The 16,351-nt window shown below is 44.4% G+C and overlaps 1 protein-coding gene across 7 annotated transcripts in view; it reads left to right on the forward strand.

Annotated features, from left to right (window-relative positions):
• LOC310866246 (transcription factor COE3) overlaps nt 1–15,449 on the forward strand; it is an 84,364-nt gene extending 68,915 nt beyond the window's left edge. For 2 of the 7 annotated variants that reach the window (XM_083775762.1, XM_083775763.1), the window contains exons 11-16: nt 3,544–3,632; nt 9,487–9,552; nt 9,941–10,127; nt 12,392–12,577; nt 13,088–13,255; nt 14,780–15,449. In XM_083775762.1, the coding sequence (XP_083631888.1) occupies nt 3,544–3,632; nt 9,487–9,552; nt 9,941–10,127; nt 12,392–12,577; nt 13,088–13,255; nt 14,780–14,811 (728 nt within the window). In that variant the 3' untranslated portion in view covers nt 14,812–15,449. The remainder of the gene's footprint in view (nt 1–3,543; nt 3,633–9,486; nt 9,553–9,940; nt 10,128–12,391; nt 12,578–13,087; nt 13,256–14,779) is intronic. The other 5 variants (XM_083775764.1, XM_083775765.1, XM_083775767.1 and 2 more) reach the window with 3 other exon arrangements.
• Nucleotides 15,450–16,351: the final 902 nt, after the last annotated feature.

Below are 16,351 nucleotides of genomic sequence, written 5' to 3' on the forward strand. Positions count from 1 at the left end.
TAAAGGGTTACAGTATGTGGAGCGTGTGTGTGTGGTGAATTGTGGTATAAAATAAGTGCTGTTCAAATGACCCATTGGAAAAACAAGAGCAAAAGAAAGAAAGGACTATTGGCTTTAAAAATTGTAAACATGGCAGTATTGCTTAGCATATTCATCTCCTTAACGTGATAAATACTGTAACACACATTGCACATTTATTGTCCCGAACGAATACAAGTGCTCAGTATATATCATCAGCGACTCTTATAGGATTATTGACGCGGTCTGTGTCTGTCCGCGCCAGCGTACATGCTACGACTACAGAACTGTCAACTCATCAACTGACAGCACCGTTTAGCACTAATGCAAGTCTCCATCAGCTGTCAAAAGCATTTGCATGAAATCAATAGCAGATGGCGGTCTGTGTCACCAATTTCATTACGCCGGGGTTGTTACAAAGATCATTTCCATGATAGATGAGATGGCGACACGTCGGCACGCGTAGATCATGGCCGATACGCGGACTCGCAAATCCCCCACACCGAAAAAACCCCCAAAAAAACCTATGAGACGTATGGTTAATTCATACTCCGTCGTACCATGGTGTCACACACACCGAAAATAGCAGATCTACAAGCACACACACACACACACACCATATTTTCGGCGTGTGACGTCGCCGCACGACAAAGTATAAATCAGGCTTCGTTCATAAAACATAACTAATTACAATTAAGTCCTGAGTGTTCAGTTTCACTCTGAAAGGTTATACATTTCATTGTTAAATTGACAGTCAGGATTTTGCCGTGTACGGTCAATAACCCTGCATGCATGCATTCAGACACTTTATTATAAGCCTGTTGTCACATACTGTACTGTATAGAAAAATAATGCATTACGCACACAGTAGTCCAAGACGAAAACTTTTCCATGTCCTCCACATCACGTTTCTTATAAGTGTAGGATATTGAATGTGTGCGTGTGTATGTATGTATGTATACACACACACACACACACACACACACACACACACACACACACACACACACACACACACACACACACACACACACACACACACACACACACACACACACACACACACAGCATATGTATGGCACAGGGGCATCGTTATCATTGGAAAGGCAACATAAAAAGGTACACCTTATCCAACCTCGCGGTCGGCCTCGTCCTGTACAGTATGTACGTCTCTCCGGCTGTGTTCCCAGCATGCCTGGCGGGTTGTGCTAGGCCCCAGCTGAAGCAGAGGACAGGAGAGCGTGATGTATCACCCTGAGAGAGCCCACTGACAGCCTCTGATGATGGATGGCCTGATTATGGAGTGCTTTTTACACATATACAATTTACATCACACTGAGCAGCGGGGTCTGGCAGGGCTACCGCCGTATACACACACACGCGCACGCACGCGCACACACACACACACACACACACACACACACACACACACACACACACACACACACACACACACACACACACACACACGGACCAACAAAAAACACACGGGTGTGTCCGTGCTGCATGTGTGCACGTCGTGGTGCACACACAGGACTGCCACAGTGCATAGATAAGAAAGGGGGTGGAAATAACAAAAGAAAGAGGGCAAACTCCTGGCTACAGTCTTGTCATGTACAATCAATACTGCTGATCAATCCTTTATTAAAGGAGAAGATGGCGTTCCCCTGTGTTTCCCAAAGCCGACCCATGTCGTTTTGGCATGCATGATGACATGTCAAATCAGATTTCCAGGGGTGTATGTTGTTGTGGCGTGGGGTTTATTGAGGTGTGTGCGTGCGTGTGTGTGTGTGTGTGTGTGTGTGTGTGTGTGTGTGTGTGTGGGGAGGTGATACACGTATCACTGTACGAGCAAGCTAGATCCTTACTATTGATTAGTACCCTGCATTGTCCACGCTTGGACACGTAATTGCTCCACTTGATCATGCTTGAGCTAGCAATTACTGTATTTCGGCCTTTTTTTGCACAAGTACTGCATTTTTGACCATGTGACAGCATGCTGTGTGTGTGTGTGTGTGTGTGTGTGTGTTGTGTGGAGATTTGCTGCATGCATTTATACAAGCGAGACAGAATGTAAGAAAGAAAGTACCAGAAAGCGTTTGAGCGAGTGAGAAAGTTAACACAGATATGCACATCATTCCTTATTTCCCCTTCGCTGCACCTGCCGCGGCGCCCCCCACAGCCCTGCACCCCACGCGGCACCGCCTCGCTGTGTGTGTGTTTGGCGCTCCATGGCCTGCCCTTCCACGCCCGCGCGTTTCTCTGTGGCGTTCTGCAGGTTCACAGAGCCACTGTGTGGTGTTAATGCCGAAATTACATGCTGAGTAATGAGTGATGGCCCAAATTACAGGCTGAACAATGAATAGAGGCAGGCAGCTCTTATTAGTCTCCACAGAAAGCCATTGATTTATGAAGCGCCTCCACTCAGCGGAGTTACTCTCCTGAAAATGATATCTACATTGAGAAGTGATGTTCTCTATTAAGTCGTCGTCCCCCCCACCCTTTACAACTGCTCCCTCCCCCCCCCCCCCCCTCCTCTTCTCCCTACTCTCCCCCGTGCCCTCCCCTGCCTGATTTCCCCGTCCCTGTCTACGGGTGTACACATGATTGTTTAGACTCTTGGCGGGGCTGTAAGGGAAGCCTTCAATTACCCATTAGGACTGTCAGACATAAAACGCCCCTGCTCTCACCCAAAGTCTGGGTTATGATTCATTTACTTTGTGGCTCTGATTCATCGCCCAATATGCCTCCGTGCCCCAGATTACTATTTGAGGGGTGGGAGAGATTAATGGCTCCGCGGGATCCATCGCCGTATTTCAACGTGGGCCCTGCGACGTCGCAGGCGCGGCTCGGGTTTTGCGGGGAGAAAACTGGGGGGTGAAATGACAGCAACTTACTGTAGATCAATGCACGGACAGCCGTTCACAGATTATTAAAGCTCTGTTAGATTAGAAGACCACCGCGTTGTAGTTTGCTGTAGTCAATATTCCGGAGAATATATATACTGTATATAAAAAGAGAGTGAGAGAGAGCGAGAGATAGGGAGTGGGGGGGGGGGGGTGAGCCCCCCTCTGAAAGATTCTCAGACTGATGTAGGTCATCACGGCTGTTAATGGAATAACACTCTGTGACACAAGTGTCAGAGGAGCCCGTGTCATTTTGCTTCTGCCCCCCTCCCCCCACACACACACGCACGCACGCACGCACGCCCTGAGCCGCTTCTGTTTCATAAAACATTGTTTCACCCCCGAGAGTTCTTTGAAATTAGGTATTCTGGAAATTACTTTAGTACAGTAAACTCCAACCGATTTCTCAATTAGTTTTTTTTATCCCCCATCATCTCTCAGGCTAAATTAAAGGGCTTGATATAGTTTGCGTGCGTGCGGTATCTATCTTGCACCAAAAAACTGCAGATCTACAAGCTCTACAATGCATTGCACTGCTGTGACACGTTTTTGAGCTTGTAGAGTGTAAATCCGACATCAGTCATGAAACCTTACTGGATATTCCGCCCTGTGCTTTCAGCCCTGAACGAGCCCACCATCGACTATGGCTTCCAGAGGCTGCAGAAGGTCATACCCAGGCACCCAGGCGACCCCGAGAGGTTACCGAAGGTCAGTACCACGTCTAATCTCCATGCACATTAACATCCTCAGTGTTAAAGGACCTATAACATACAATTGTAGTGTCTTTTGAGCTCCCCTGTGTATTTTCTATCCCCACAAATATGCAATTTTGAACAATCGGGATCTCTCATCATATAGGCCGGGCTTTTATGGAAATTGCTCTCAGGAACAGCTCAACTGATTTGGTCGTATTTGTGATGTCATCAATGTCACCCTACTTTGTATAATTCCTCCCTCTCTTCAGTCTTCAGTTCCAAATTTGCATTTCCACTTTGTTTACAATGTCCGCCATTGCTGATCTAGCATCAGTATTATTTAATACAGAAGGATGGTCTTCCTGCTTTTTTTGTCGCACCTCCAATGGTGCCATGGAGGACTATGCATGGCAGGGGCGTCCTCTTCCCTGAGCCAAGCCTAAGCCTGACCGCATACCAGACACATAGATTAAATAAGTTGCATATCAGCACCCCCACCACCTCAGGACATTGTGGTACTGCAGCTGAAACAGCTTCAGAAGCAAAAAGAAATGCCATGGAGTGGTTATATCAGAGTGGTGATTGAGGCTCAAACCATTAGAAATAAGTTTAAGGAACATAGACAATATGATATTAAATATTAAAAACTGTTTTAAAATTCACGTTATAGCTGCTTTAATTCTGAGGGATAGAATGGACCCCTACGGATCTATTTGGGTCCAATTGTTCTCAGAGTAACTTTATAGACACGAAACAAAATGGCACCAAATTGTATGACTATGTATGTATCGCTATTCAACCTGTGACAAACGAACATCCACCGCTGTAGCCATGCGACACAACAGCAACAGTCGTAGAACCAAGAGTTCAAGCACTTTGAATGTGAATGTGAAAGCAAAGCACATGAATGCCCAAGGAAAATACTGTGGCCCTGAACAGCTTTGCAACCCCCCAACCAGCAGTGGGGGTAATGGTATTGGTTTTGTGCGAGGAGACAGGCGTAAACTCTCTGTGTGGTAAAATAGCTCAATCAGACGTTTTCCTCTCCAGTAGTCTGTGGAGATGGTAATCTGGTCAGAGTCGTCGTCTGCACCCTCATTACCCCACTCATGTTTTCCTTTCATTTTCCACAGCTCGATTTGGTTTAATCTTTTGTTTACAGAACCCTGTGCCGTAAACCCTCTGGTCTTAGTGTGGCTAATAGACAAAGACTGCATGTTATTATGCATTGGCTCTCTTAGTGTTTTCGTTTTAACGCCAGTGAAGGAGTCCGTTTGAAACCCATTTGGTGTGGCACCGGCACATAGATAGCTCGCTAAATTGATGGACCTGATCGAGGACCAAAACTTTTCCTTCCCCCCCCCCCCCCCCCCCATCGGAAGCTCTTTGATCGTCTTACTCCTTCCATTTCCTATTGATAACATCTATATGTGCTTTCACTAATTGCCACCCTGCTACAGTAGTCCTCATTTCAGTGGCTGGCATGCCAGATGCGTCAATGGTAATATTATGACTGATTAGTTTGTTCAAAGTCCCATGGCATGTAGTAAAGCGGTGACCACCGCCGAATTTTAATAATACCGTAAAACCTTTAAAGACCTTATCTATTAAACCCCAGCATGCAACACAGCAATATCATTAACATCCAACGGACAATTTAATAAAGAACAGACCATGGGGTTACCTATAGATAGACGTTTGACCAAGTCAATTTGAAGAGATCATATAGGACATCACAGCCAGTCCCTGGTACACAATATGAAGTGTTTCAATTAGACGCAGTCCCCATGGAGACAGTAACCACCACCTGGACATGAAATGTAGCTCTAATTTTAACTGTAAACGCTGACCAAATGGGAAAGTGCATTCACCTCCAATATCACAATAACACTTTGGACACCGCAGCCCTACACAGTATCTCGCTGAACTCTCAATTTTCTAAGTCGGAGTGTCTTTGCCAAATCCACAACATAACATACAAATACGAAGCGCAATAATGTTAAACATAGGTTTATTACAGCGAAGCATTGCTTCTTCCTGCGAATACAAAGCGCCTTTGGCTGCGAGGACAGATTTTGACACTGAGCCCAAGATTAGTTTTCCTGGGTGCACGCGTACACTTAATATAGCAAGGTCTCCCAGCCTTTGCATGAAACAATCACAGAGTGAGATGAAACCCTGCACTTCCAATAAACAACATAAATATTTGATTTGCTCTCTAATGGACCCAAATATGGGGTTCAGGGGGCATGTAAATGATCCCACCAAGTGATTCGTCATTGTTAAGCTTGCCATCTGAGGGTCGGCTCTCGGGGTCAAAAGCACATTCCCAATAAAACAGCCCGCGGCGGGCTTGAAGCTGGCGGGCCGAGGCTGGCAATGCATGTACGTTTGGAATGAGAACAGAGAGAGAACAGCATATAGAGAGCAGCCATTACAGGGTTGCAGGTGAGGTGGGGAGACTCTATAAAAAGGAGATGAGGCTTGGTGGATGTGCAGTGTGCATTAGCAGAAAGGCAAATCGACACCAAGCCCCCCCATACCCCCCTGCATCCAGCCCCCCCCCCCCCAATGACTTCACCCTCCAGTTGATAATATTACTGCGCTATTGATTTCCACCAGCCTCCTCCCTGGGACCAGTAAGACACGTGGTAATTGTAAGGAGACAGAAAGCCAATATGGGAGTGCTCATGGATAGCAAGGGATGCACGCTAATATTGTTGCTACACAGAGAAAAAAAAAAGGGGGGAAGCTGCCTCTGATTGAAGTTTACCTCGTAATTCTAAGACAACATCGTAGATGACAGTCCGACCCTGTGGGAGGGGTGCCAGATATAAAAATTCAATGCAAAGTCCAGGGTGAATATGAAAGTAATAAGTGTGAGCAGTCAAGTGATGAGAAAGGAGATTGGTTTGCGGGCATCGCGTTAAGTGAACAGAGACTTTGGAATTCACCCTCCTTTTTAAGATCTTGTTATAAAACAATTTTCTATTCATAATATAAAAAAGACAATTTATAATACCATTTTGTGCCCTCTGGCAGTAATGGACAAATAGACTGGATATCACATTATATCACACTCAATTTCTCGCTTCTGTAACAAATTAGATTCATTATGAAATTAAAAGCGGAAACTCAATATTGTTTTATTATTAAGCTGATTGCTTTGGATTCTTTTCTTTTCTCCCCAAAATGAGCATAAGCCCATTCTCTTCCAATTCTTTGTGTAATCCACAAGGAGAAAATATTACAAATGTGTTCATGTCAAGCAATTACCCATGTATTTAAATGAATCTCTCTTTCTGTGCTCTTTGAAGTACCTTCATCTAATGGCCCTATGCTTCTGAATGCATTCATTACCTCAGGCTAGAGCTAACAGAGTAATTGCCTTACAGTTTTATAATGGCATTAGCACTCCAAGCTACATAACCTAGGCCCCCTTTTATTAACTGTGATAATATAAATACAACATCCATGCTAATCTGCTGCTTGAAGAATCACGTTGAGACTATTTTAGACCACGTAACCTTCACATTAGACGGGTTTTTTTTAACAGCGCGTCATTTGTCAAGGGTTTCTGTACTTTTTCCCCCTCTCTTTCTTCTCTCAGCAGCAAAGGGAAAGAGCGTCTGAATCTTGCGGTGATCCGTCATCTGAACAATCCCCGTTTCAAAACATAGTTGTTGAACAACCAGACCTCTTTATGAGAAAAGCAAGGCGAACAATAGCAGAAATCTGTCACGCCTCTGTCACAGAACAACAGAGATCATTTGAGGCCTTTAATTGTTTCAATTTAACATGGTGCTTTCTGATATGTCTCCATGACAAGAAAGCCAATTACACTTATGCCAGAGCGGTATAGAGATTTACATGGAAATGCCCTCAGAACACTATTCCGTGTTAATCGTATTCACAGCATGAGCTGATACGCGTGAGGGCGCCTCGTCGGAAGACAACAAACTCCTCTGTTGATTGGGCGCCGCGCTTCTCATCATGCGCGGATATGACTAGGTTGCCACTTAAGCATAGCCTTGCGAGTCAGCTTGGTTAGTTAAGACGCCACGCGGTAAACGACAGATTAGGGATGAGAGGCAATATCGTTTTCTCTCCTCCTCTTTTTTCTCTCAAGCTGTCCTTATGTCGCTGCTGCAAAGTACCATATGGACAAGAAGGGAAGGACGTTTTACAGAGAATGAAACATGGCATGCGAACGTGACAGTCTTAATTGCTTTAATTGTTATTTAAAATTGAGAGCCATGTAGGAGATCTTGAAATATGATAGAATAGATTATTGGTAATTATTAACTGTGGGGAAAAAAAGACAGAAAACCACTTTATCTCACTCAGCGAGTGCGGGAGAAATCTGTTCTGCCTGATGAGAACACATCAAGACAGCTGGTCCTCTCATTTAGTCTACCTGCCTCACGACAACCATAATTCTTTATTTGTATGCAAACTAGATGCATGCAACGTTGAGCATACACACCAATTTCAGAGGTAAATGCCCATTCTAAGAGCCACCCATCCGATAACTTGGGGTGGATTAAGCGATATGTTTCTATAAGAGAGCATGGCACACGCTGGAAGTGGATTCTACAGTGATTCATCTTGATAAATCAAGGACTCTGGTAGATATGCTCCTCAGGATGAAAGGGCTGCTCATACACACGCTCCACATACACACCCCATACGCTGGCACTGTGGAAAAGCAGGCCAAGTCTTGGAGGCCGCTGTTTGAAGGCGCGAACGCTGTGTTTACATTCATTTACGGCAGCTGCCGTCTTAATCCCACACTGCTATTGCCAAGTGATGGAACACTTCAGACAAATTACCGAGGCCCCCGCAAAAGAAAACACAGCGAATGTGGGAAGAAAACAAGCACCATCTGAGATGTTTCTGGTGACAGATTTGCATTGCTTTTAACCAGGGTTCTGACAGCGAGAGTCGACAAATCTCTTGCTCTACGGCAGGTGACAACGAGAGAAACAGCCATGTCCCCACAACTTGCCTTTGTCAGATTAAAATGCACTCTAAATGGAGAGGAGATACAGCATTGCCGCCTTCTATATTATAAGGAAACAAAGAGAGCAGTTTCGCTCCTTGAGAGGGATTTAATTGTAAGTGCTCAATTCAAAGAGCTGATAAAGACACACAAACAGGCCCAAACCCCACCTAGCTGAAAGGGCTGAAACGGAGTGGGGGGGGACAGCAGCCAGAGCCAAGTCATTTTCAGTGTTAAGAGCCAAAGCAACACAGCTAATCCGCATTGTCAAGCGGGGGCAAGCATGCAGACATGGATAAGACCACATCCTGAGCATCCGTGTCCCCAAGGCACAAGCACCCAGCTCTCGCTAGGATGGGAAGTCATTTGTGAAGTCCTTTGCAACAGCCAGTCAAAGAGGTTAATTGAAAAATTCCTTAATGTCATTACGACAGAACTAGATTAACCCAGAGCTAATTCACTTTATTGTTCCGAAGAGAGGGGGAACTCGACGTTGAACTCCAAGAGCAAACGTGAAGCCCAGAATTAGGGGCGAGGTGTTGTGTGTGTGTTTTTTTAAAGGACTATGCCAGTTTAATTAAGATAGGGAACATTATTCACCGCTCCGCACGGTTGGAAGGAGCAAAGTGGTAGCGCTGTCTGAATTCAGCGCCGCTGCCTCTGAAAATCACGCTGGCTTTTATTTAGCCAAAAGGACAAAACTGTAACTACATCTTAAAGCTCAGCATAGCCTACTGTGCAATAATGGTTTGCGATACTCAAGTCTTGGCTTTTTCCTACTGTATATTCCACTGGGGCTGAATATAATCTGTTTAGAAATTAACATTTAATAACCCCTGTTTCCCCCCCCCCCCCCCCCCATCAGGAGGTTCTGCTGAAAAGAGCGGCAGATCTTGTTGAAGCCCTATATGGAATGCCCCACAACAATCAGGTTTGTACGCACGCACACGCACATGCACGCGCACAAGCACACACATGCACACGCACATGCGCGCACACACACACACACACACACACACACACACACACACACACACACACACACACACACACACACACACACACACACACACACACACACACACACACACACACACACACACGCACACGCACACACAGCATCAATGCGCTATATCTCTGGCTCATTGCCAAGTCAACTACCAGTGCAAATTCACAGGTTCCACACTGTCTCCAACAGGAATTTCCACCACTACTGTATGTGTGACTATAGGCTAGAACCAAGCTTTCAAAGCAAAGTAACCTATGACAATGGAGAGCCATAAATAACCAAAGCTAACTTCTCCGCGCTTCCCCCCCAGGAGATCATTCTGAAGAGGGCAGCTGACATCGCCGAGGCCCTGTACAGCGTTCCCCGCAACCACAACCAGATCCCCTCCCTCGCCAACACAGCCTCCCACGGCATGATGGGGGTCAACTCCTTCAGCAGTCAGCTAGCAGTCAACGTGTCCGAATCACAGGGGAACGACCAAGGTACGTTGCATTACGGTATGTCACAGCGGCACAGGCAACTCCTGAAACGCTTTTTTAACTGTTTAATTATGTCATTCAAATTGTCAAAGAATGTGAGAATAGCAGATAAAATCAGCTATTAATGCCATCCGATGTATGCCAATGTATTTAGGGCTTAAGTGGTTAACACTCAGGGCGCCAAGCCGCCCCATCACCCGCCAGATGAAGGGTTAGGATTTTACCCCTCAGATCGCCATACCCGCCATATGGCGGGTTATAAGGTTTATATCAACTCCAAGCAGCCGAATCTCAAAACTAACCTTTCCTGCTGTCCAGTTTGCTGTCTGGTCCATAGCCAATTATTCTACGATTCTGCCCTGCATTGGCTATGCTACTTTCGCTTTTAAATCTTACATGGAACTCAGACCAGCCTCTCTTCTTTAGTGTATTTAAAAAGAACGTTTTTGCTACTCACCAAAACAAAGGCGGGTTGTGTCATTAGAAAGCCTACTTTCCTTAGTGGACACACGTATAAATATTCTCTGGGCAATATCGGTAGAGGGCGCATTGGAGTAACTAATTGTATTTTTTTCCGGTGGAAATAAAATCCCTTTTTGGCCAAAAAGTACCGTTTATACGTGTGGTGGTGGGGGGCTCAGAGTGCGTACACTAAGGAAAGTAGGCTTTCTAATGACACAACCCGCCTTTGTTTTGGTGAGTAGCAAAAACGTTCTTTTTATTTACGCTAAAGAGGAGAGGCTGGTCTGAGTTCCATGTGAGAGTTAAAAGCGAAAGTAGCATAGCCAATACAGGGCAGAATCATAGAAGCATTGGCTATGGACCAGAGCTAGGCAGTGCCTACATTCTTCCCAGCATGAGGATGAATGTGCGCGCACCCCATAAGGATCCATTCATTCATTGTGGATTATTTGCTGCTTGTTTTCTCAGAAAAAATACTCCAAAGTTGTTGTTTTTGTCCAATCCGTCTGACATCTGATATAAATAGTGATTTATTTTTTATCGCATCGTGCTGACATATTACCGTTTATGGCGAAAGCTAAGACATGTCGGCTGCTGCTCGTGCAACTTTTTGCTCGTCCTCTCGCTGTGCTGGGCTGTGTGACCCGGAAGTAGTTGGCGCGAATACACAGATATTGGCTTAACAGCAGGGTTCATTTTTTCCTTCACCTTCACCTACATTTTTGCCATGGACATACAAAATGAGTGGACAATAATATTAGCAGAAACGCATAATGAGCTATCCCTGAATGACCATAACAGGTCTGTAACTCTGAGTGTGTTTAAAGGTTTTATGACATTCATTTTCATTTATTTTTTCTTTTAGGTTTTATGACCTCAATTACACCCAAAAAACCTGAACTTTGAACATTCAGTGGATTTTCTGTGGTCTGAAGTTTTCTTTGGGGTTTTTTGGGCCTTTTGAGCTACAATGAAAACAGGCAACACAGTGAAACAGTGACATCTGCTGGCAAATCCCATTGACATATATGGGATTTGCAGTAAGTGATGTCACTTACTGCCGGCAAATCAGAGCACCTGTTTGAGCCAGAAAACCCCAGATCACAGAAAATCTACTGAATGTTAAAAGTTCATGTTTTTTGGGTGCAATTGAGATTAGAAAACCTAAAAAAAACAAGAACAATTCCAAATTAATGTCACAATCCCTTTAAATGGAACCAAATGGACCCTTACAGGTCAATCTGGTTCCATTCGTGAGTTAAGGCAGTCCTTGCAAATACAACATTTGAGAATTGGACTCCTAATATACATAGTGTCGTAGTAAATAAGTGTCATACAACATATTCTGACGAAAGCTTGGAGAATTTACATTCAGTAATTGGGTTTTATGATCAACAAGAAAACAATAAAATCAAAGAATTGCCACAGAGAAGACCATTGGCCCTATTTTGCACCACACCTTACCCATAAACTTATTTGCCATTTTTTACTATTTTGAAAAAATTAAAATTAAAAAGGTCCAACTAACCGATCTACATCGACATGTTGTGAGCTTGTAGATCGGCTATTTGAACTATTTTAAAAGTTTTTTCAAAATAGTACAAAATGGCAAATATGTTTAAGGATAAGGGGTAAGGGGTGGCGCAAGACATAGCCCCAAGTCTTTGCCACGGACACATTTGTCTGTGTACATATTGATGATCCCTGGTTAACAGACTACCACGATAAGTTACTGCAAAAATGATGAATGTTTCCAATTGAATGAACAAAATTAAGAATAACACCCATTCTCTCTCATCTTCTATGGGTTGGTTATACAGTGGGCTACAGCAGGAATACCAGCAGTGTATCCCCCCGGGGATACATCTCTAGCAGCACCCCGCAGCAGTCCAGCTACAACACCGTCAGCAACAGCATGAACGGCTACGGTAACGCTGGCATGAACCTCGGCGTGCCAAGCTCCCCAGGGTTCCTCAACGGGTCCTCTGCCAACTCCCCATATGGAAGTGAGTAGACTTGTTACTATCTGCCCACAGCGTAGCAGCAGCAGCAGCAGCAATAGTAGTAGTAGTAGTCGTAGCAGTAGTGGGGGTAGTAGCAGTAAGCCGCACCCGTGATTTCATTGCAGCAGTTTCAATTCTTTCCGACACTGTGAATCATGTATGACAGGGTTACGATGTTGATATTGATGCTCAAAAGTATATTACTCCTCAATTTATGGGAATCTCGGCCTCTTTGTTGTTTGGGAGAAAGTATCGTGGAACTCTAGGAAAAAGAGAAATACGAGGGATGCTTCCTTGATATGTATATTTTACGAGCGCCAGTGTTGGGTCTGTACAAGATGTTGATGGTAGGGGCCTGTAATGCCATGTGAGTACTGATCGTGTATCCCCCCTGGCAGTAACACTATCCCAGCCTTACCTTAACTGCCCTCTCTCCCTTCTACTCACAGCACGTTCTCACTCTCCCGTCCCCCCACCCCCCTTCTTGCCTTGCCTCCCCTATCGTCTCTGCAGTTAAACAAAAGAGCGCCTTCGCCCCTGTGGTCCGACCCCAGGCCTCCCCACCCCCCTCCTGCACCAGCGCCAACGGCAACGGACTGCAAGGTGAGCCCCCCTCACCCCCTCATCCCTTCCCCACGGACTACTGGTCAGATACCGCTGCTCAGGCCTCTGTCCGGTTTGGTGAGGGACTAATCATTACAAATATATTCATTTTGACAAGCCAATTTACACCTTTCAGCTTACACACATGCACCACACCACATACATTACAGACTCACATGGCAACATGATTCACACACCCGCATTCACATGCAAGCACCGCCTCACGCTCGTACGCGCCTGATGCCCTTTAATACAAATGATGTTCTCCGAAGGGCTTGATATACTTCGTCGCACGGACCACAAAACACTGATCTACAAGCGCCCATATTGCGCTGTGACACGTCGTGATCATCTGCAGATCGGCTATTTGCTGTGAGCGGCACAGGAGCGCATCGACGTACAAATCCAGCGTGAGGTCGCGGAGGAAGCACCTTCCCCAGGATTGTTTCAGTGATTATGTTTATTAGGTTTTGTGCGTGTGTCACGACCGCGATGATTGCGTTGAAAACAAGCTTAGCCGTAGTGTGTGCCCCAAGATTAATAACATTGGGCTTAATGAAGTGGGAAATTAAAGTTCATCTTGCTACACGTTCATACTTATTAATACATGTTGTGCAGAAATTAATGAGCAATGCCTTGCCATCATCTGCGCTGGCAAACTTAAAAGCATTTCAACCATGACTCTACAAATATACTGAGAGCAATGTAATAATACATCATCCCAGCACTTCACTAGCCGCCTAATTGTTAAAACGTGTGAAAATACTGCATATATAAACTCTCGGGGTGATGTACAGTTGCTAATGATATCCTAAGCAGATGGTCTTCGTAGAATAACGGAAGCTACCTTTGATCGCGACTAATCTCTCTTGGATAATGACACAGAAATAGGACTCGGGGAAAGTGAGGTTTGGAGGACTAACGTTCAGTGGAGTGATGGAGAACAGGGAAGAGAGAGAGAGAGAGGGAGATGAAGGGAATGAAAAAATAAAAGGGAGGAGGAGGAGGAGTGGTAGGACTGAGAGGAGCTTTAGAAGTGTCTGGTACTGTAGCACCGAGGCATTGTGGGTAGTGACCGTGCTGTTGCTCGGCCGTCACCGTGGTCGTATCTCCTGGGAGTCTGGACCACTGTTTGCCAATACCCCGATGCCAGGAGAAATATCACACACAGCAAGACTGGCGTGCTGGGGGCTGAAATGTCAGAGCAAGAGGAAGCTTTTCAAAGTCCCCCCCCCTACTCTAAAACCCCCACAAATGCACATCTTTGTGTGGGCCGGCGCATACTGCAAACACTCAGAGAGACACGTGCAAACAGGCCACATTAAGGTATGCACTCCAGGTGCACGCGCACACATATATGTACGCAAAACGCGCTCGCTCGCACACTTGCGTGCACACACACACACACACACACACACACACACACACACACACACACACACACACACACACACACACACACACACACACACACACACACACACACACACACACACACACACACACACACACACACACACAATTTGTATATTTTTCTCATGAATAGCCATACATGCATCTATCCAGTAGTACTAATTACTGCTTTCTCTCCCTCTCTTCCAGCCATGTCCGGCCTGGTGGTCCCTCCTATGTAAATGCACTTTTTTGTCATCTCAAGCACCAGTCTACACACTACCACTTCACAGGACTCCCCTATAGCACACAGCTGGTGTAGTGTATAGTCAAACAAGCATATCGTTTTTAACGAGGAAGAAGAAAAAATGAAAAAATAAACAAGAAAATAATGAAATATTTTTTTCTTCCTTTTGGAAGACTTCCACAACCTGAAGCAAAGGATCTTTTTTTTCTCTACCCATTTTACCGAGCTTGAAGAGGACACAGGATGTGTTTATTTTGTGTACCCGTTAGCTTGTGCTTTGGCCTCGGCTCTGACCAATCAACGATATTATGTTCAGGCTTGGAAAAGAACTCTGTGGACTCACCGGTCGGTTGTAAAGTAAACACTGATGTACAGTACATTTGCCGATGAACTCGTTTGCCTCAGAAATTGTTTTTTGTTTTTTTTGTTTTGTTTTTCTGTTTCAACTCTCTTTTAATAGATCCACAACAGTTGTGTGTCTTTATAATGTGACTTTTTTGTATTTTTATGTGTCAGAAAAATTACACAGGGGGCCAAGAAAGTTTGAATTTCAACTGGAAAAGTATATGAGATATATAATGTAGAAAATGGATCATGAAGTACAACAAAAACGAGTTTTTAAAAAAAATCGGTGGGGGGGGGGGGGGGAGGCGGGCGGGGACATGGGGTGTGGGTGGGTAAGGTTGTATCATGTTTCACTCCTGCATTTTAAATTAAATTTTGTAATTTATTGTAGCTAGAAATCATCTTCAAAAGTGGAAAAAACTAATCTCTTGGATTCAACAAGCACACAGACGTGTATAAAGCACTCTGCTCTGTTGGAGACGGCATACTTCCATGTCTAGAACTTCCTTTTAAGCAAGTGTGTTTTGCCATGTTTTTCAACTTTTTTGCTAGCACTGTATATGAATGCATTTCTAGGCTACTGTGAAGTCCGTTTGTCGATGAGGGGCAGCCTCCTCCTTCTAGCTCCAATTCCCTTCTGTGTTTTATATGTGGTTATAAAATTGTAGACTATTGTGATATTGCCAAACTTGTGCTAAATATTTATACATCTGTCTTTTTCATGTTCTTTTAGATCAACAACAACTTAAAAAAAACATTAAAAAAAGAGAAATTAAAATCCATTGAGACATAGGAGTAAAGTAGTTCATTGTCATTTTTCTGTTCAAATACACACTTGCGCTCACTGAGGGAAATTTTGTAACATATCAACTATAAATAATGTATTTATCTCTGAAATTTTGTATATTGCTTTTCATTATGTATGTATTAATCGTCATGCCCTTAATATAGTGATGCAGCACAGATAATTCAGCCAAGAACTGTTGCCTTCATTTGTTTTCCTTTTTTGTATTTGATGAAATGCAATGTCCATTTATTTCATGTGTATCCTCCAATTTGTGTTCCTCTGTCAAGACTCTCTGTCCATTTTTTAAAAGGGAAGTCAAACTTCATTGTTTATTTTTATATTGATTTTAAATTATCTATACAGACCATTTTGGAGAAAAACTTTGTTGGTTGTATTGTCAAAT

Source organism: Protomyctophum parallelum (assembly GCF_964188405.1).
Source record: "Protomyctophum parallelum genome assembly, chromosome: 10".
NCBI lineage: Eukaryota > Metazoa > Chordata > Actinopteri > Myctophiformes > Myctophidae > Protomyctophum > Protomyctophum parallelum.